This window comes from Artibeus jamaicensis, unplaced genomic scaffold (genome assembly GCF_021234435.1).
Source record: "Artibeus jamaicensis isolate MK-2021 breed Jamaican fruit bat unplaced genomic scaffold, CSHL_Jam_final contig_484, whole genome shotgun sequence".
Taxonomy (NCBI): domain Eukaryota; kingdom Metazoa; phylum Chordata; class Mammalia; order Chiroptera; family Phyllostomidae; genus Artibeus; species Artibeus jamaicensis.
Window position 1 is genome coordinate 11646443 of NW_026521859.1, and position 21283 is coordinate 11667725.

The 21283-nt window shown below is 50.2% G+C and overlaps 1 protein-coding gene, 1 long non-coding RNA gene and 1 other non-coding gene across 3 annotated transcripts; 2 read left to right on the top strand and 1 right to left on the bottom strand.

Annotated features, from left to right (window-relative positions):
- Positions 1–339: 339 nt before the first annotated feature.
- On the bottom strand, positions 340–6125 carry PTCRA (pre T cell antigen receptor alpha). The gene is given in 7 exon segments (XM_053668319.1): positions 340–493; positions 495–545; positions 547–950; positions 1588–1632; positions 2560–2880; positions 3344–3403; positions 5923–6125. Coding segments are annotated over 7 exon segments (1032 nt in total). The 5' UTR covers positions 5981–6125; the 3' UTR covers positions 340–400.
- A 7128-nt stretch (positions 6126–13253) lies between these two features.
- Positions 13254–19566, top strand: LOC119056285 (uncharacterized). Its single transcript, XR_005083858.2, has 3 exons — positions 13254–13558; positions 13832–14077; positions 19484–19566. It is a non-coding gene; the product is annotated as an uncharacterized LOC119056285 (long non-coding RNA).
- Positions 14245–14379, top strand: LOC119056844 (small nucleolar RNA SNORA42/SNORA80 family). The gene has a single exon (XR_005083958.2). It is a non-coding gene; the product is annotated as a small nucleolar RNA SNORA42/SNORA80 family (small nucleolar RNA).
- Positions 19567–21283: the final 1717 nt, after the last annotated feature.

The following is a 21283-nucleotide window of genomic DNA, read 5'->3' on the forward strand; positions in this document are numbered from 1 at the left end:
GAGCTCTTGGCACTGGACGGACTCCCGTTACTCTGGGATGCTGGCCCTGTTCATGGCTTCCTGGGCTCGTCACCCTGACCTCTCAAGGCCCTAGGCCAGGGTGAGGAGTCAGAGAAGGGGCCTTGTCCCATGCCTGGCTGTGGTGCAAGGAGACAGAGGAGGGACAGAGTCCTCCCCAACCTTTAGCCCCACTCTGCAATTCCTAGGGTCTTGCCCTCAGTAAACCCTCTTCCTCAGGGCAGCCTTCCCAGATTTCTGCCCCTTCTAGATCTACTAAATTCCCTCCTCCCAGAGGAGACATGAATTCAAATACACATTTTTTCATTAGCTTGTGCCACTTAAATTCTCCTTTAATAGTCCTCAGTTACCTGCACCTCACAGGTCCCAGTGCCTGGGACAGTCACGACCCACCAGGGGCGCCCAGTCTGTTGGGAGACACGCAGCCCTTTCTCTCAGAAGGGTCTCGGTGGGAAGGTGGAGACGGCTTCGCCCCCCAGGAAGCTCCGGGCTGCGGGAGGAGGCAGGTCACACACAAATCTTCCCAAGGCAGGAGGCGGGGAACCTGGGCGCGGGTCCTGAGCACCAGACCCAGGCTGGGTGGGTGGAGAGCGCCCCCTCCTCCCAGACTGGGCTCCTGCTGGGATGCGGACCCGGACCGGGAGGGCGGGTGTGAACCCCGCGGCCGGCCCAGGGCTTCCCTTCGCCTGCGATGCCCCTCTCACTGCGGCGACTCCAGCCCGTGCGAGCGCAGGGCTCTGCTAGCGGCTGAGGCTGCGGGCCCAGGGCCGGGGCGGAGAAGCCGGGGTCCAGCGGGCGAGTCTCCCCAGGCGGGTGCCCCGGCGCCGCGGTCCGGGCGCGGAGGCGGCTGCAGGTCAAGAGCAGGTCGAACAGCAGCAGTTTGAACAGCAGCAGCCGCAAAGCCCCGAGCCGCAGCGCCTCGCCCGGCGTCCCTGTGGGAGGGAGAAGGAGAGGCTGAGAGCCTGCGGGATCCTCACTCATCAGCCGCCCGCAACGTTCACCTGAGAAGAGGGGCCTTGACTTCTGCTCTTACGGTTCCTCCTCTGTGACGTCCCCCAGATTCAGGGAAAGTCCTTCCTGGTGTCTAACCTCGACTCTTACTGGTAATAATAACAAATATGTGCCTAGTCTTTATTTTACTTTATCCCTCCAAAACCAGGGGGATGTAGGCCAGGCTGGAATCAGCATTTGGCACAAAGAGGAACCTGCTCAAAAGTCTTATTCGGTCAGGAAGAGCCCCCGACAGGTGACGCTGTCCAGCGGGCGGTGGGACTTTCCACCACCCAGACGCTCTCCCCAGAGTCTCCCAAGGCTCTGCCGCTGAGACTGTTCGCCTAGGCTGTCCAAGGAGACCTTCAAGAACCCTTCTGTCACCTCTCGCCTGTGCTTCTCATTTGGTGTCCAGGAATCGGGCTGGGGTCAGAGGATCTTACGCTGGTGGACAGAGGCCCAGGCTGTCCAGGGCACCAACCCAACAAGGCAGCCATGAAGGGAACAGCTCCCAACCCCCAGCAGCACCCATCAGGCCAGAACCCAACAGAGTCCGAAGTCCTGGTCCCCAGTACTCACCCCCAAGAGGTTCCCAGAGGCAGGTCCTAGCTGAGGGAATCTCTCCTGCCAGCCAAGGAGAAGGGAGTGAGATCTGGGGTGCCCTGAAGCACTGCAGTGTTCTTGGAACGTGGGGTAAATGGACAAATCAGCCAGCAGTGGGAACCCTGAGCTCCTTCGCTCCAAGTCCTGGAGGGGCCCAGGTCTCCCTCACTCCCCTCTGTCCCCGGTTCTGTTCTCGACCCGACCCGACCAACGCTGAGGTGCCTCAGCACTTTCAGATACGGAATCGATCTTCTCAGCAGCCTTCTTCGGAAGGCAGGGCATTTGTTCGACAAACATTGCCATTTGGAAGGTCATGAAACTAACATAATCCAAAAAAGAGGAAGTCAGCCATCTGGTTATTAATAAAGTAATAATAATAGCTGGACTTGCCATATTACTTAACTTCCCCGTCCCTGTAAAATGAGAAAAATTATATGACCTACTTCATAAGTGTAAAGTGTTTACAATAGTGCCTGGCACAGAGTAACACTGATCAAGTAAAGTGGTGGCATTTTATTATTTAATTATGGTTTGGTTCTAATAGGTAGAGTGTATGACACCCTATATACGTATATCTATTAGTACATAGACACTAATCCTAGATATATATACAGAGAGAGAGGTTAGCCCTAGGTTATAGGGTTTATATGTATATATAAACCCTATTGATATATACCTCAATCCTGGGAGAAAGGAGGCATTATTACCTCTCGGAAGTCATGCACCAGAGCCTGGAGTTGAATGGGACGTCACATTTGCAAATCCCAGGACTCAGGGCCCTGAGGTGACCCTGCTCTGGACCCAGGCACCTCTTCATCTAGATGGTTGGCACTTGGACACCCTTCATGCCCCCATGGTGTGGCCCTGCCTTCCCTCCCACCATGTCCTGGTCCCAGGGTGTGTGAAAGGGGTAGGGAGCACCCACGGAGCCCCAGGCTCCATCCCCACCTGACAGCAGTAGGGGCTGCGTGCTCTGGCCATGGTCCCCAGCCCCAGACCCGGTGTGGCAGACCAAGGTTTCCCAGGATGCCAGCTCCTCAGAAGGCAGGGATAGCTGGGCCAGGCTAGTCCAGGTACCGTCCGCAGCTGGGGAAGGGCCGTAGGTGAAGGCGTCCAGTGCACTGCCATTGCCAGCTGAGAACCAGATGGGGCTCTCAAGGCCAGGGGGCGCAACATCGAGGACCAGGCAGACCACCAGCACCTGCTGCTTCCCATCCACCAGCAGCGTGATTGGCGGGGGCAGAGAGGGGAAGGGTGTGCCGCCCACACCTGTAAGAAAGCAGGTGCCTGTGCGGGACTGGATCCCTCGCGCCTCCCCCTCCGCCCCGCCCAGGCCAGCATCTCGCTGTAGGTCTCTGTGCTTCCATCCGTCCTTTCACCACCCATCTATCTGGCCATCTTCTCAACCAGCCCTCTGGCCTTGCATGGCCCCATCTAAACACCCTTTCTTCCCTCCATCCTTTTATTCACCCATCTGCTTATTCATCCTTTCTTCCCTCATCCATGTTTCCTGCATCTATTCTCTCTACTTTCCATCTCTGTGTCCATCCATCCATCCGTCCACCCGTCCATCTGTTCATCCATCCATTCCATCTTTTCATCACTTCTCTGTCATATTTGAATCTGTCTGTGCAAGGCACTGGGGATACACCATGAATTAATATATTGTCCCTGCTTTCACGGAAGTCAGTCTCATGGAGAGACAGCAGGTGCATAAACAAACGCACGATACCTCGTTGCGCCAGCCTCAGGAGAGAGGTGACCTCTGGGGAGGAAGACGAGGAAACGCGATCTGGAATGAGACCAAAGGGGCTTCAAAAGCATCTGTAACTTTTTTGTTTCTTTAAAAACAAAACCCAAAAAGCAGCCCTGACCAGCGCGACGGCACCATCCTGCAAACTGCAAACCAGAAAATTGCCAGTTTGATTCCCAGTCAGGGCACGCACTGAGCTTTTGGGCCAGGTCCCCTGCTGGGGACGCTCAGGAGGCAGCCCGTTCTGCTTCTCTGGCACACCCATTTCTCTCCCTCCTTCCCCTCTCTCTGAAAATAAATAAATAAAATCATTAAACAAACAAACACCTGATTCACTTTTCCCCACAGGCATGCACCTCCTAAACTTTAAGGGCCCCCCAGACTTGCAACCTGGGGAGCAGTGGGTAGCGCAGCTCATGCCGGGCTGACCCCCTGAGCCCGTCTCCAAGGCCCCCTTTCCCTGACTTCCCAGGGAGCCAGAGCAGCTCCGCCTGGGCTCTCCCGGTGCTTCTTCTGTGCTTAGCTCTTTCTATTCACTGTCCCCACTTTAATAAACGTATTCTCAGAAATAAAATTAAAAATCAATATATAAGTTTGATTCAAATATGGCAAGATTTTAACCATTTGTTAATCTGGGTGGAGTATACACGGGTGTTTATTGTATTATTCTGGATTCTTTTCTGTAAGTCTGTAGTGTGTGTGTTTTTTAATATGTTTACTAATTTCAGAGAGAGGAAGCGGGAGAGAGAGAGAGACAAACATTGATTGCTTGCCTCCCATATGCACCCCGAACAGGGATCGAACCTGCAACCTAGGTGTGTGCTCTGACCAGGAATTGCCCCCCGCCACCTTTTGGTGTACAGGATGACACTCCACTCAGCTGAGCCACACCGGCCAGGGCTGTAGTGTTGCGTTGTGTTGCGTTGTGTTCACCAGCTGTGTTTAGATATAATTCACGCACCGTACAAGCCACCTATTTAAAGCATGGGTCTGTATTATTGCATAATTAAAAAACCAAAAACAAGCCCTATAAGACCCTGCAAACTTCTGTCCTGTATTTTTCCGAAGAGCCCTAACTTTCCACAAACTTATTCTTTTCAGCAAAGAAGGACTCATTTAACATATAGCAAGATTTTTAAATAGTTGGATATTTGTTCATGTAAATGAAACCTCAAAGGTGAAAGCCTCCAAACAAATTAAAACTGTGATTAATTGTACCCAGGGCAGAGAGATGCCCAGGGAGCAGGGTGGGGTGCCAGGGTACCTTGTGGGGCTGTGGGGGGTGCTCATGTGAGATTCTGGAAGGTCAAATAACTGACCTAGTAGCACACAGACGGTGAGTGGCCCACTCAAGATTTGAATGATCTCTGTGGCTCCAGTCCCACATGTCACTGCACCTGGAAGGATGGCTAAGATTTCTCTAGTAACACCGTGGACCAAGCCTGGGATGTGGCCTCAGACAGAGTTGGTTTGTCTCATTCACTTAATATACTGAGTCTCAAAGATCCCATCAATAACGTAGGGTTGCTAACACCAGCCGCACAAAAGCGTTGTGAAGAATAAAGTTCATGAACGTGAAACACTATGGAGACGAGTAGTCGTATCGACACCAGTATTGGGAAGGTATCACAAACAAAGGGCATAGACAAGGCAGGGTGTGAGCTCCAGGAATCACAACCGGAGCCTTTCAGTTACACAGACAGAGACACTCCCCAAATGAAGTTAAGTGTCCTCCTCCTCCACAAAGCCTCCCAGGATTGCTCCTCCTCACCCTGCTGCCTCCCTGTCCCCCACCCCCACCCCCAAGAGCTCAGGCCTCCTGCATTGGGCATGTCCTGCTCCACATCAGTGCGGCTCCCTCCTTAAGAGGGAGAGCTGGTGGCACACTGGGGGCCAGCTTTAGCTCAAGGAGATGTCCTAATTCAAAGGTCAAGGACTTTCCCTCACCACACATGTGCAAATATTCCTATGCTTCTAGATTAAGCTGGAATTCTCAAACTTTGAGTCCTTTGGCTCCAGTATTGATCTTTGGAGGACTGGGGGTGAGTACACCTGGGACGTAAGGAGGCCTTGGGACTTCTCCTGAGAGCCCGTCCATAAGGAGGAGCTGGGAGTGGACATGGGACACTCTGAGCCCTGTTGAAATAGGGCGTGCTGAGGGCAGGAGACTGGACTGGAAGCACAGGAGAGGGCCTCACAAGGTTGCCCACGTCCCACCACCCCATAGCACATAGTACAGCCCTGGCGACCCCACCTGGATGCCCATGGACACCCATCCAGCTTGCTCTTATTCCTCTGTACCTCCAACGAGCAACCGCTCTCCCTACAAACACTGTGGGCTGCGGGGGAGCAGGACTTGGGGCCCCAGAGCGAGGTAGCTGGGAAGGAGAGTACAGTGGGGGAGGGGAAGATGGCCTTCTGGTGAGATCCTCTCCAGGCGGCCCCAGATGCCTCTGTTCTGCCTCCCTGCATTCTCACCCACACCCGGAGGCCCAGACGGAGCGGGGCTTGGGGCAGAAGAATGGGGCACAGAGAGGGATGCAGGGAGGGGGACTCACCCGTGGGCAGGGCTGGACATCCAAGGGCCAGGAGAAGCAGCAGCCAGGTCCTGGCCATGGCCCACCTGAGAGGAGGCAGGACACAGCTGCAGACCTGAGGTGTGAGCTGGGGGAGGAGGCACCCACAAGACTGCCTCCCAGGCCACAGGCCCAGCTGCGCCTCAGCTGCTCCACCACGGAGCCGTTTCCCTCATGAGGGGCCCCTCCCACTCCACCCGGGCCCCCAAACCCGATTCTCTCTCACGGGCCAGGAAACTCAGGGCGCCCCTCCACAGCAGGAGCTGCGTGCCCGCACTCCCTCCCTTCTGAAGAGCCTTTTCCCAGTCACCAGCCCTGCCATCTATAGGATACGAAGTGCAAGGTAGTATGTCAAGGACTTAATACACTGCACTTCATTCCATCCGCCCAATGGCTGTGAGTTTTGTTTCACAGGTGAGGCAACTGAGGCTCAGAGAGACGGCGTGGCCTGCCCAGGGCTATAGGGCTGGCAGGCGGCAGAGCCAGGGCTTGGACTGTTTCCTGGTGGCTGGCCTTACTATAGCCAAACAGCCCAGTGAACTTATCTCCATGTTATCACACCGCCCCTTTGAAACAGAATTTATTTTTCTTAGAGTAGTTTCAAGTTCACAGCAAAACTGAGCAGAAGGTTCAAAGATTTCCCATGTATTCCCTGCACATAAAACCTCCCCTTAAAAATATATACTTTTTTAATGCCATTTTCAATGGCTCCGCAAATTTTAGCTAGGTGTCATTTTGACCCTAAAACTTCCCATCTAGGTATATACCTTAATGAAATAATAAGAGATTCGGTCATTACAAGACAAAGATTTGTGCCCAAAAGTGTTCTTTGAAGTGTTACATTTAAAAAGCAATTGAAAACAACCTGGCTGTTCAGTGCTAGGGGAAGGGTTACAGGAAGTCACGTTCAGTGTCTTTATATGAGTGAATATTAGGCAGCAGCTTCAAATCAGGTTTTCAGAGAAGGTTTTTTTCCCCCACTTTTTTTATTGAATTTACTGGGGTGCATTGGTTATACAGGTTTTAGGTGCCCAGTTCTAAAACACATCATCTGTATATATTGTGTGGAGTTCCTCACCCTAAGTCTCCTTCCACCACCGTTTATCCCCCTATAACATCCCCTACCTCCCCTCCCCTCCCCCCAAAGAGTGTTTAACGACCGGTGATATAGAATGGAGTCTGGTTCAGAGTGTGTGTTGCGAAGGCAGAACGCCTGGCTCTCAACACTGACTAGGTCACTCAGGAGTCATGTGACTTTCACCAAATTACTTACTTCCCTAATTCTCAATTTCCTCACCTATGATGGGGATGGTAATACCTTCAAGGGTCCTGTGACGTTTACACAAGATAAACCATGGAGAGGATTTAGCATGATTCTTTATATGACTCGTTCTTGAATAATACAGTTTCACTCAATGTTGTTTCCTTATAACATTAATGAGGAAATAAAATCATTTTCTGCTGGGGCCACTGTCTGTGTAGTTTGCCTGGGTTCTCTCCAGGGACTCAGGTCTCTTCCCACACTTCAAAGACTGGGGGTCTGCGTTGTCTCGGTCTGAGCGAGTGTGGGCACACATGATACACCCTGCAGTGGAAGGGGTGGGCTGTCAGGGGTGTCCCTCCTCCTGGTGCCCTGGGCTGCTGGGGTGGTGTCTGGCCACCTGTGACCCTGAACTGGAACAAGCAGGTTGGAAAATAATTTATCTCATTTTTTTACTAATCTTTTAAAAATGTATGTATACTTCATACGTATTTTAACATTTAATATTAGCAGTGTCTTGGGTCTTAGCATTTTTGTGATGCTTTTGTGACCAGAAGTACGCCTCAGGAACATGACTCTCATTTACGTCAACTAGCCTGGGGTGACACTGGTCTCCTAGTAGGTCATTTTCCAGTAAGTCATATCGATGTTGAACACCTACGGTGCACAGTAAGAAGTCACAAACGTACTCTCTTTACACGTGTGCGTACATAATTGCACACACGAAAAGTTTAAACGAGCAGGGGACTATATTCCCAATTTGGTGTAAGAAATATATAACCGTCCCTCAAAGGAAGCAGACCAGACGTTAAAAAGGTCATTTCCACATGTTAGGATTTTGGATGGTTTTTCATTTTCATCTTCAGAATTGTTTATGTCTCAAATTTTCTACAGTGAATCTGTATTATTTTAAAATCATAAAATTAAATATTATTAAAAAGAAAACTACACACGTACTATCGTTTATTTAGCCATTCCTTTATTATTAAACATTTGGGTTTTCCAGTTTGGGGCAATGGATGTATCTTTGTTCGTAAAGAATTTTCCTTAAAAGTATTGGCTTAAGGCATTTGGTTTTTTGGATTAACTTAAAAATTTGAAGCTGTAGAAAAGCACACAAAACATAAAATCCACCCTCTTGTCCGCTCTAAAGCGCACCGCGCAGGCGCGTTGAGCGCCAACCTGGAGCCGCGGCGGAGCCGTCTCTCCGCCTTACTGAAGCTCGGCCCCGCTGAGCAGCCCGGCTCTCCGTTCCCTCTCCCCCGCCCTGCCGCCAGGCAGTCCGCTTTCTGTCTCTGCAAATTCGAGGGCCTCGTTAAAGATAAATCATAATATCAATGTACAGTTGCCTCTCATGTGTCCCCCGCTGGGAACTGGCCCACAACCCAGGCATGTGTCCTGACTGGGAATCGAACCACTGCGATCCTCTGGTTTGCAGTCCCGAGCTCAATCCACTGAGCTAGACCAGCCAGGGTAATTCGATAGCGGCCATGCTAATGGGTGTGAAGTGGTACCTCACTATGTTGTTGTTGTTTTTTTTTAATGTTTTTAATAGTAATTAAATCGGTAATTTTAGCAGGGGGAGATAAGCATTGATTTGTTGTTCCACTTGTTTATGTATTCATAGGTGGACTCTTGTATGTCCCATGATGGGAAAGTGAGCCACAGTCCTGGAGTACTGGGACATTTTAACCAGGGCGCTGTCTGGTTTCAGTTTGCATCTCCCTCACAGTTAGTGGTGCTGAGTATCTAAGGCCTGCATATTTAAGGCTCCCGACACACCTCTGCGATACTAATTTATACTCTACTATAATGTACTTCATCCCCATCAGCATTTGGCATTTCTTGGGGAAAAATTCTAATTCAGTTAAGAATGGTATGTTACCTCTCTGATCACAGCATCATTCTCCGACTTGGTGGTTTCCCTCCCTGTGCAGTCCGTGTTGACCTCCTGCAGTCCCGGCGTCCTGCTGAGAGCTTCTGGTACCCACTTCCTAGGACACCAGCCCCCTGCACACTGCGCTTGGCTGGGTGGAGCCTTTCCCAATTCACTGGCTACTCTTAATTTCACTCTTCTCTCCTAAACCTGTTTTTTGTTTTGTGTGAACCAACATAGCCATCTTCCCTATTGGGATTTCTCTCATGGCTTTGAAGCCTGGCAAACATCCCCCCTTTACAGAACCATAGTAGACTCGCTTCCGTTGTCTTTTTTGTGTGTGTGTCTCGTTTAATCCCTGCTCGTGATAACCCCGATTTAATGCCATCAGGAATTAATTTTGGTGTATGAAAAATGTGCATCTGAAATTTTTCCCCAAAGCGCTAACCAATTATCCCAGGATTATTAACTGAAAAATCCTTCCTGTCCCCATCATTTGGGAAACGTTTTTATTACATGTTAATGTCTTTTACATGGGCAGGTTCACGTCGTTTTGGCTCCGATTTCTTTATTCTGATGCTAGCCTCACTCAATTTTCTTTTGATTCTTTTAATAATCTCCCATGAGCCCTGGCTGGTGTAGCTCAGTGGATTGAGCACGGGCCCTCGAACCAAAAAATCGCGGTTCGATTCCCTGTCAGGGCACATGCCTGGGTTGCAGGCCAGCTCCCAGCAGGGGCCAGTTCCCAGCAGGGGATGCACCAGAAGCAACCATACATTGATGTTTCTCTCCTTCCCTTCCCTTCTAAAGATAAATAAATTAAAAAAAAATAATCTCCCATGATTTAGTTTTAATAATCACATCGATTACACTCTTGGATGTCCTGAGGGAACCCCTCCAGCCAGGGCTTCCCTCCCGCCCCTTCCCCCGCAGGGCAGCCTGGAAGCCTGGGGCGCCATGTGTTCCCAGGCTCTGCCTGGCCCAGGTGTGGGTTCCTGCTGGGAGGGGGAGGGAGGGAGGGAGGGAGGGAGGCAGGCAGGTGTCCCTAACGACTCTCCCACCCTCCAGCCTGGGGAGGTCTTGGCCCAGCTCCCTTACCACACTACAGATGGGGAGGAGCCTGCTGGCCTCTTTTGGCTTCAAGATCTCCCCAAGGAGAGGAAGGTAGAGACCCCCGTGGTCACTTGGGCCGCCTTTCGCCACTAAAGCTACCCTTGCAATGGCCCACTCCAGCTTTCTGGCCAGAGGTCTGGCTGGAAGCGTTCTTTGTTCTCACACAGGTTCCCTCCTTCCAGGACCCCCAGCTGGTCCTAAAGATGCCCTTCCTTAGGGCAGGGGGCGGATGCCCGGACAGCTGGCGTCAGATCCTGGAGCTGGATCCCTTCGCCGTGCCCCTCTCTTGGGACTGAACTTGCCACTTGACCACTGGCCGCTAAGAGCGAGGCTGTGTTCACAGACATCTCACTCAATCCTCACAGCCACCCCCTCATCAGGGTATTTTCATCCCTGTTTTGCAGTCAAGGAAACAGAAGCTCAGAAAAACTAGGTTAGGTGAACGGAGTCCCCACTGGCTGAATCCCAGCGGCGGGTGTGTCCTTTGATACCGGCGCACAGGGCCTGGGGCGGGGGTGGAGGCGGGTGTATCCAGAGGGTCAGGGGAGTTCCTCTTATCAGTGGTTCAGATTTTAAAAAAATCCCTGTCCCCAGCACAGAGGACTCGCTGTGTCCCATCAGCTACTATTGATATATCACTGGGAGGGACTGTCAATTTGGCAATACGACTCCCAAAACCTACAAAATGTTAGCTACCATGAGTTCTTCACAGAATTTAGCAGGGTTCAGTTGGGGTCATGAGGTCAGAATTTATAACCACAGCCACCTGCTTTCACCCCCAAGGATGCTGTCGGATGGCTGGACAGGGTTCTTTCCCTGGAAGGTGACTCAGACCTTTATTCCTACAGGGTCTAAACTCTTGAGGGTCTTGGCTTTGTTGGGTTTGCTGAGGTTTTCTGTTAACCAGGACTACTGGGCGGAGGATTATTATTGGCCCTTCTGCCAACCCCCTGGGTTCCAGATCTAGTGCCAACCTCTATTCCGCCACAGCAACCTACTTTCTCTGGTATTTGGGATCAATCAAACCAGACCCCCTTTCTCTGCCTGCTGGTTTGGTAGTATGAGAATTGAAAAAGGTCAGGGGCTGTCTCAGTTTCCAAGCCATCAGTAGTATGATTGTTCTGTGGAGAAAATGTTTCTCCCGGACTCACTAAGTCCAAGGTTATGGAATGGGTAGCAAAAATTACAGACTTTGGGGCTCTGGCTGGGTAGCTCAGTTGGTTAGAGCACTGCAGGTTCAGTCCCCATCCAGGGCACACACAAGAAGCAACAAATGAATGCATGAATAAGTGGAACGACAAATCCATGTGTCTCTGTCTCAAAAAAAAAAGATTTTTGAAATAATAGTGAGGATGCTGCTATACTAACGTTTCGGCTGTATATGATTTTGCTTCTGGTTTTGGTTTAAAGAATACCTTGAATCCTGTAGGATGGCACCTTCACCTTGCAGAATGTAGTTTCTCAACTTGGGTCTCCGTGAGCCTTTGGCTGGTTAATCCACTACTCTATCAAGTCAGCTGCTTCTGGTCATGGGGCACATGGTAAGACCTGTAAATTCTCTGGGCATGAGCTCATTTGTCCATTTCCTTGGGTATAAAACATAAGCCCTGGTTGGAGGAGATGCCAGGCGTGGTGATGGATAAGGTGTTCTGTAATCCACGAATGTGGTGCTGACGGAAGGAAAGCAGGCAGAGGTGACTTCATGCCTGGAACGTGTCTGTTCTTGTGAGACTCAAGCATAGCCCCAGTCAAATCCATCTACAGCCAGGTGTGAATGATGCCCAGTTGAAGAGTCAGCATTGGGCGGTAAGTAGGAAGGACAGCCAGCACTGGCCACAGCCAGATTAGCCTTAGAGAGGGGAGGGGGACTGTATCACTGAGACAAAGGCTGGCTTCCATCCTGCCATCATAGATTGACAAAACAAGCCCTAGAGCATCTGAGGAAAGAGGCTGATCATGGTCAACAGAACTGTCGTCTTGTCTACCTGATGACTGTTCTTTCAATGACCGTGTTTTATTGTGGGTCTTCGTTGTTTCCCTGCCTTTGGCTGGTGAAGATCACCACCTGCCCTTTACATCCGCAGGATGCCATTACTCTCACTGCGCTCAGGGAATCCAGTGCCAGTGCTCCTTCCAGCACCCCACTTGCATTTCCAGCCTACGGAGGACAGCCATCAGAGCAAGTCAAGAATGCTGGGGTCCCTCACCAATGCATTTCTTAATGTTTTGTCAAAGAGAGTGTTTTCCTGACCCCCCTAAACTGTGCAGCTAGAGGTGGCTAAGCCAGTTACAAGGTGTGAATCCAATCCAGCATTCCTATTGCTTTGAGATTTCAGATTCCTTCCTCTATAGCATGCCAGGGAAATTCTGGCATTTCCAGTTTATTATCTATAGACCACCATTCAGTTCAGGCTTAATTAACCAGCCCAGCAGACTATTAATGCCTCTGCCATGTGCTGAAGCCAATGCATTAAATTCCAAATCCTGGAGGAGCATCCATGACCATGAGTTTGGCCAAGCTGAGCCTTACATTCCACTCTCCTGGGTCTTTTTCCCACACATGTTCCCATGGCTCCTGCCAAGGCAGTTTGGCAAGGCCTGTAACTCTTTCTGCCTGGGCATTCACCTCTTCACGTGGGCCCTGTGCTTCCCCACCCAGGCTGTGTTGGATCTAACTCACCAAGGGCCTGGGGTCAAGGCCGGAAGGGTTCTGAGGCTGATGCCCTGGGAGACAGGAGCACTACACAGGACGTTTCTCCATAGACAAGACCATTTCAAGAGAATTTGGGGGTTTAAGGTTCTCAGTTTCAACCATGTCTGCCCAAATGTCCCCATCCCACCTCAGTGTCCCACCCATTCAGCATCAATGCCCTTATCTTAGCATAAGAGACCTAGAGGGTCGAGCATTTAATTAGCACTGCAACTTGGCATCCCTTACGATGACATCCTGGGCCAGACCTCAGTCATGTGAGCCCTCTCTGCCTATAGGAGATGAGGGACTTTTTCAAGGTGCCATCAAGCTGTCCCGATTGCTCACTCACATTTTCCGTCAGACATCGATAACTTCCTCTTCTCCTTTCCCCTGCATGTGTCCCCTGTGGCCCTCAAAAGCCAGGTGATTCCATGCCTCAGTGAAGAAGAGCCCCAGCCACTTCATCTCCCATCGCCCCACCCAACAATGCGGTACCCCGTGTTCGTCCCACCCACCCTCAATGAAGACTCGAGCGATGGTGAGGCCTCTGCATGCAGTGCGATACCTGGGCGCGTTTCCCCTCTGTAAGCAGGCTTCCCCTGTGCTTCTTGAAGTTATGATCCATCCGATCCCGGTATCCTGTTTGAGGCTGTTTCCGGAACCCGTTCCTATATTGGTGAGTATGGGCAGGCTTATTGGGTGATTGGAGCAGATTTTCAGAAAAGGACGATTTCCAGAGGTGTGGCAGCATGAAGGGAAATCCCAAGGGACAATGTAGTGCCTGGGACCAGCAACAGACAGGCCTGGCGGAGTGAGGGGAGGGGACCATGGCAAGCAGCCGTGTGGGGGACCCTGAAGCCAGCAGAGGTTCTGTAGAGAGGAGGACTGAGGAGTAAATGCCCTGACCTCCTTTGCCTCCTTTCTTCTGCTGGCCCCGCATTGTCCAAAGCCAAAAGTCAGAGGTGAGGGAGCCCGTAGAAGGGGTCTGTAGATGCCACTGTCCAGGAGGCTGGTGGACGAGGGCACGGAGAGGACCCGGAGGGGCCAACGGAAGAGAACCAGCATCCACAGTCATGGGATGAGAATGCTGATGACTGCCGCATGGACGTCTCTCATTTTCCCATCTAATCTGTTGGACGGCCCTACGAGGTGGGCACCGTCACCACTCATTTTACAGACAGGAAGTCAAGTGCAGGTAAGTGAATTAACTCGCTCCACCGTCCTGCAGCTCTTAAGAGCCAGAGGTGGGATTGGGACCTGGGCTCCAGGGTCAGGCTCGGGCCAGCCCTGCCGGCTGACAAGTAGACAGACCATAAGGGCAGCTCGCACCCGTGTGCTGAGATCAAATACATTTTAAAAGCAGTATACAGAATGGATTCGTGGTGGGCCCTTCTCTGTGGGCCTATCACAGGTACTCATGCCAGAGTAAATTGCAGCCTCGAGCTATTTCCCAGCCTCCTTACGTGTGGCTGTGAGCACGGAAGGGGGCCCATAACAATAAAGAGGCTCTCTCTAAGGAGCCCGCCCGCACCTTTCCCCTCCCCCTCCCCCCCAGGTGCATTTTCCTTCTCTCTCTCTCTCCAAGGGCCCTTCTTTTGTCTCTGTAACTTGTCTCCTGAGCTCATTTCTTCCACAGCTCACTTCTACCTCTGTTACTTTCTTCTTTAAAAAACAGCTTTTATTTATAGATTTTCAAGAGAGAGAGAAAAACATAGATTTGTTGTCCCACTTGTTTGTGCATTCATTGGTTGATTCTTGCATGTGCCCTGACTGGGGATCGAACCCACAACCTTGGTGCACTGGGATGATACTCTAACCAACTGAGCTACCCAGCCAGGACTTATCTTTGTGACTTTCTAAATAAACTTTCTGGTATAGATACATACATATATACATACCAGTATAATGTGTAGGCTGCTTATTTCAGTTAGCACATAACCACACTGGGCACCACAGTATATTATTTATGTAGTAAGCTTTATGATTTACCTATATCATTTGATCACATCATAACTACTGCAGTGCTTACCCCTGTGACATTTCCCTGGGATGGGTGTGAGGTCCTCGAGGACAGGGATCTGCGCACCAAGCATCTGGCACTGTGGGCAGCATAACGTGGGCTCCCCACTGGTGCTTACGTGGAGTCGAACTCGACCTTTCCTCTTTAAGTCAGTCAGTCACGTAGCTAATGTTTTCTGAGCACCACCAGGTCTCTGAGGCTTTAGTCTAGGCACACAGGGACACTGGGTGAGCAAGACCCTTGGTCTAATCTACACGCAATGTGCAGATGGTGAGGCGAGCGAGGGATCGTGGGAGTGCAGCAAAAGGACCACTTAACTCTGATGGTGACGTCAAAGGGGTGGGTCCATTGAGGGGAAGCCTTCGAAGGATTAAGTGGGTTTCAATAAGTGAGGGAGGGAAGGGCATTTGCTGCTGAGACAGACTTTTAAAAATCACGGATGAGCCCTGGGTGGTGTGGCTCAGAGGATGGAGGGCCTGCCTGTGAACCTGCAGGTCGCCGGTTTGGTTCCCTTCAGGGCGAGTGCCTGAGTTGCGGGCCTGGTCGGGACTGCAAGAGGCAAGTGGTGGGTGTTTTTCTCTCCCTCCCTTCCCCTTTCTCTAAAAATAAATAAACAAAATCCTTAAAAAATATGTAAAAATCATGGATGAAAGATGTCTAGTGAGTTATAAATGAGCTTGGAGGGTTTGGATCCTGTCTTTAACATTAGACTTGATACCTGGCCTTTCCACCCCTGCCAAAATGACTTCTTGGCCTTGGGGTCCCACCTGACACCTGGAGAGGCTGCGGATACGCCAGGGTGGGAAACGTCTTCCACCTCCCCGCCTGCGGGCCTCTTTGGTTATCTTTCTTTTGCCTCCTTGCCTTCGGTATGCACATCTATGGCAGCGCTCAAACTCAGAGTGGCTGCCCGCAGGGGAGGGGCCCCTGCAGGGCAGAGGATGGAGGAGAGGCAGCCTGGGATAGGGAGAAACCGCGGGACTGAGTCAGGAGCTCTGTTACTCCCTTTCATGTGCTCAGTTTCCTGCTCTGTGTATCAGAAGGCTGAGCTCGGTTGGGTCTGAGGTCCCTTTTGACAACCCCCTGATTCCTAGGCTTATCCCGCCCGCCCGATGGCATTGTGCTGAGGATACAAGGGGAGAATGTGAGAGAAGAAGAAGCGATGCCAAGACAACTCCCCACTTCGCAAGCACATACACATCACTGTTCCTAATTCGGAGGAAGTTTGGTCATTACAGGGCCTGGGAGGACAGGCACTGTATTTTTTAAGGTTGTTGTCACAGGGTCGTTTTTGAAAAATTTTATTTTCAGTTACAGTTGACATTCAATATTCTTTTGTACTAGGTTCAGGTGTACAGCATAGTGGTTAGACAACCAGATACTTACAAACCGTTGCCCCTGGTATTTCTAGTCCCCACCTGGCACCATCCATAGTCATTACAATATTATTGACTGTATTCCCTGCGCTGTGCTCCACGTTCCCGTGACGATTCTGTAACTACCTTTGTCACCCGGCCCCCCAACCCCCACCCCCTCTGGCAATGATCAGTCTCCAAGGGTGGTTTCTTTCTTTTTCTTTCTTTCTTTCTTTCTTTCTTTCTTTCTTTCTTTCTTTCTTTCTTTCTTTCTTTCTTTCTTTCTTTCTTTCTTTTTTTTCCTACATTAAAAAAAACCATTTTATTTATTTATTTTTAGAAAAGGGAAGGAGGGGGAGAGAGGGAGAGGGGAGAGAGACATCCATGTGTGGTCATCTTTCACGCACCCACTACTGGGGAAGGATCGGCCCTGCAACCCAGGCCTGTGCCCTGATTGGGAATCGAACCAGCCACACTTGGATTCAGGTGGGCACTCAATCCACTGAGCCACACTAGCCAGGGCCCTTTTTTTTTTTTTTTTTTTAAGATTTTATTTATTTATCTTTAGAGAGTAAGGGAAGGAGAGAGGGAGAGAAATATCAATGTATGGCTGCCTCTTGTGTGTCCCCTGTTGGGAACTGGCCTGCAACCCAGGCATGTGCCTTGACTGGGAATTGAACCGTGATCAAGTGGTCACAGGCCCACACTCAGTCCATTGAGCTACACCAGCCAGGGCTAGCCAGGGCCCTTTAAATTTTTTTTTATTTATTGGAGATGGAGAGAGAAACATTGATTTGTTGTTCCACTTATATTTATGCATTCATTGCCTGATCCTCTCAGGTGCCCTGACCAGAGATCAAACCCTGCAACCTTGGAGTATGGCGATGATGCTCAAACCGACTGAGCTACCCGGCCAGGACTCCATGGTTGATTTTGACCTCACAGACATGTTTTCATCTTGTACTCGGCTGGTAGAAAGAAGGTGTGGTGGCACAGAACACCAGACCTCCGCCCCGAGGACATCTAAGAAGTGAACCTTCTTAGGGCAAGAGCTGCAGGAGGTTGCCCAGGAAACCGATGCAGGCCACAGAGAGAAGGATGAGTTCCTCATTCAGTGTTCTTTTAAAACCCCCCATTGGTGTACTGCACTTGAATTCTAGCGCTAACCACCTAGAGCTAGCACAGACCCCACAAGGTAAAGGGCGTGGTCCCCAACAAGACTGCGCTTACTTCGGATGCCAACTGCAAGTTCAGAGGGGTCCCCAGGCCACAGGCAATTCTGATCGACTGAGTAAAAATTTGAGGGATCCCACAACCTTCTTAAGATTCAATAATTCACTAGGACAACTCACAGAATTCAGGAAAGTGTCATTCTTATGATTAATTTTATTAGAGAGGACGTTAAGTCAGCAGGACGAGACAAATGAAGAGGTGTGTGAAGCAAGGTCTGCGAGGGTCCTGAACGCACAACTTCCGTGCCCTCTCCTCATGGAATCAGGACACGTCACCTTCCTGACACATCAGTGTGATCACCAATTAGGAAGCTCCACTGAGCTTTGTGTTCAGAGTTGTTATTGGGGTTTCATTACGTAGGCACGGCTGACTAAATTAGTGGCTGGAGACTGAACTCAATCTCCAGGCCCCCTCTCTTCCTCCCAGACTTCACATGGCTCAAAGCCCCAACCCTCTAATCACATGGCTGGTTTTTCTGGCACAGCCAATGGCAGGACTGCAACTACTCAGAGGTCACCATGAACCACTTCAATGGCTTAAAATATCAGGGCCCACCATAAATATCACTCCTAATGCTTGGGAAATTCCAAGGAGTTAGTCTTCCTCCCAGGAACGAGGGACAAAGGCCAGTCAAAGCTTTTGCTGAGTGTGGTCAGTCTCCTCCAAACTGGCTTCTGAAGCCCTGCCCCCCCCCAGCTTTTTTATTTTGACCAGCTTCAAACCACTTAGATACACTAATTCTTAGCAATTTACCATCATTTTCTCTCACTCTCTCTGTCTCATCAGGACACTTCAACCTTAAATAACCCAACATGTATCATGTATGAACAAAGTCATCCTTCTACATAACTAAAGCACAATTGTTGCACTCAATCCCTTTAGCATTGCCCCGGCTGGGTGGCTCTTTTGGTTAGAGCATTGTCCCCAGTACCCAAGGTTGCAGGTTCAATCCCCACCGCACAGCACATACAAGAATCAACCAACGAGTGCATAAATAGAACAACAAAGTTGATTTCTCTCTCTCTAAAATCAATCAATAAAAAGAATAAATTCAGCATCTATATACAGTAGACCTCCCCTTTATTCATTTTCTATGGTTTCAGTTGCTGAAGGTCAACTGTGGTCAGAAAATATGAAATGGAAATTTTCCTAAATTTTCCATAAGTATTAAATCACAAGCAGTAGCTGTGATAAAATCTTGGGCCATCTCGAGCCCTTCCACCCAGGACATGAACTGTCCCTTGGTCCAGCGTCTCCACACTGTGTGTGCTCCCTGGCTGGGAGTCACCTAGTACCCTGCTCAGTTATGAGCTGGGTTCTCAGATAAAGAGGGACCACATTCACGTAACTTTTATTACAGCATATTGTTATAATTGTTCTATTATGAGTTATTATTGTTACTCTCTTACTGTGACTAACTTATAAATTAAACTTTATCATAGGTATGTACGTAGGTATGAGGTTAAACATAGTATATGTAGCATTCATAGTAGAGGTCCCTATGCTTTCATGAATCCACCAGAGGTCTTGGAATGTAGTCTGCAGATGAGGTGGGACCCACTGCAACACTATCATCGAGTATACAGAATTACATTCAAATTTTCCCAAGGGTAAAAGGTCCTTTATAACTGATTCCCGCCCCCCCACCTTGGATCCAATCCAGAATCACACTTTGCACTTTCCCTGTCTCTGACAGTTCCTCAGTCTTTTCTTTTTTCTTTCCTTTTAATGATATTCACATAAAAAACCCTACACGTTTGTCATCTCACAATATGGCGGTCAGAAGTCTGAAATGGGTTTCACTGGGATAAAATGAAGTTCCTGTCAGGGCTGAATTCCTTCTGTTTCCTCGCCTTCTAGAGGCTTCTCGTATTCCCTGGTTTGTGGCTGCTTCCTCCGTCTTCAAAGCCAGCAGCCTGTGTCTTCAGTCCCTCCGACTCCTTTCCACCTTCGCATCTGCTTCTCTGACTAGCCTCCTTTGTCCTTCTTCTAGGAACCAGTGTAATGGTATTTGCCCATCCAGATGATCCAGAATAATCTCGCATGACACTAACATTTATAAAGTGTCCGGGCCAGTCCTTCTGCAGGATGACTCTTCCTTCCATCTGTTTGTTCATTTCCTCAGGATTCGATTCAGGGTGAACATTTTGGCAGGAATTCAACAGAAGAGATGTAGTGTTCTCACCTGTAGTGTCCTTCTCAGTGCATAACAGGTGACACATGGTGCTAGTCTGTCCTATTAACAGTAATTAAACTTTGATTAGTTATTAAGGCTGGATCAGGCTAGCTTTCAATAAACATAGACACCGGAGAATTATTGGCACTGACAGCAGCACACCTGGTCTGGCTTCATCTTTTCTCATTCTCTTTGGAAATGAGTCTTTTAAAAAAAAAAAAGGAAAACTTAAAAACAAAAATTTTCTTTATTTGGGAAAGGGAGAGAAAAAGAGAGGGAGAGAAACATGGATTGATTGCTTCCCGCACGTGCTCCGACCAGGGACCAACCGCAACCCAGTCCTGTGCCCAGACCCGGAATCAAGCGGCGACCCTTTGCTTTGCCCAGCCAGCTGGGGCACCCTAGTCAGGGCGGAATGAACACTGCCTGCAGGAAATGTGAGGCGAGTGGGCTGGCTCCGCAGTGGTGTCGCTCGTTCCCCGTTCTTTTGAGGCAGGCCCCTGGAGATGGCTCCGCGGCTACTTTCTGTCGGGTGCTAAGTAGACAGAGATGGAGACTATCCCTCACCTGGTGTCTACCTTGTTGTTCATGTGCATGCACACTTCCGTGTGTGCCTGAAAGTAAGAACGCAAGCAAACGTTGGTCTTTTGACCTGCATCAGTCTGTCCACATGCACGTTCGGTCCTGTGCAAGGCTTCCAGTTTCCTCTTAAGCCTTTCACGTTGGAGGCTCCTGGGTGGCTTAACTCTGTGTATGTCAAGTGTCTCTGCACAGAGCCAGTCATGGTTCTTAGTTGCTCCCCTATCTGGGCCAGCTTGGTATGGCCTGTGACCCCCTCCCATGGTGGTTGCATCCACGCTTCCCGGAAATGTTTGCCTCCCGCACGCCAATCACCTGCGCTCCCCAACATGGAGCGGTCAGCCAGTCCCAGCTGGTCAGGCCGAGCTCTCAGGCCCACAGAGCCAGGCGCAGCATCGGTGACCCTGGCGCAGCTTCTGCAGCTGGTCCAGCAGGGCCAGGAACTCCCAGGCCTTGAAAGGCGCCACATCGCAGTGACCCACGGCGAACCCACGGCGTCCCAGCTCCCGCGGAGGCCCAAGCCCTGGGAGGCCGCAGGCTCGGCCGAGAACCCGGAGCAGCCGCCCTTGACTAGGGCCACAGGCACCGCTGACCCCCAGGTTTGGAGAGAGGAAGTCTCGGGAGGAGCTGGCTCCACGCCCGCGATGACTGAGACTTCTTAAATGTCAAGCAGTCGGTTCTCGAGGCTCGAGATCCTTTGCAGCTCTGAGGTCCAGAGGGTGTGACTGCCCCGCATAAACTCGTACTGAAGTCTGAGTACTGACCAGTTACTCATCTTTTGTGCTTTTGCCGTCTCAGACGGACTTAAGAGCTTCTTGGGAGTGCCACCGGCGTTTTCTGCATTCGTATTTGCGTACCATGATACTCATTAAAATGTTTAAAAATCCTGTTTCAGCCATTAAATGCAATCGAAACAAAGCTCATGCTATCTGCAATGTAGTTTTGTTTTCATTTAAAAAATGCAACTTAGGACACATTGGGGTCTCACCCACTGGAAACAACTTCTTAGAAATACTGAGAATGTATTTATCTCATGCT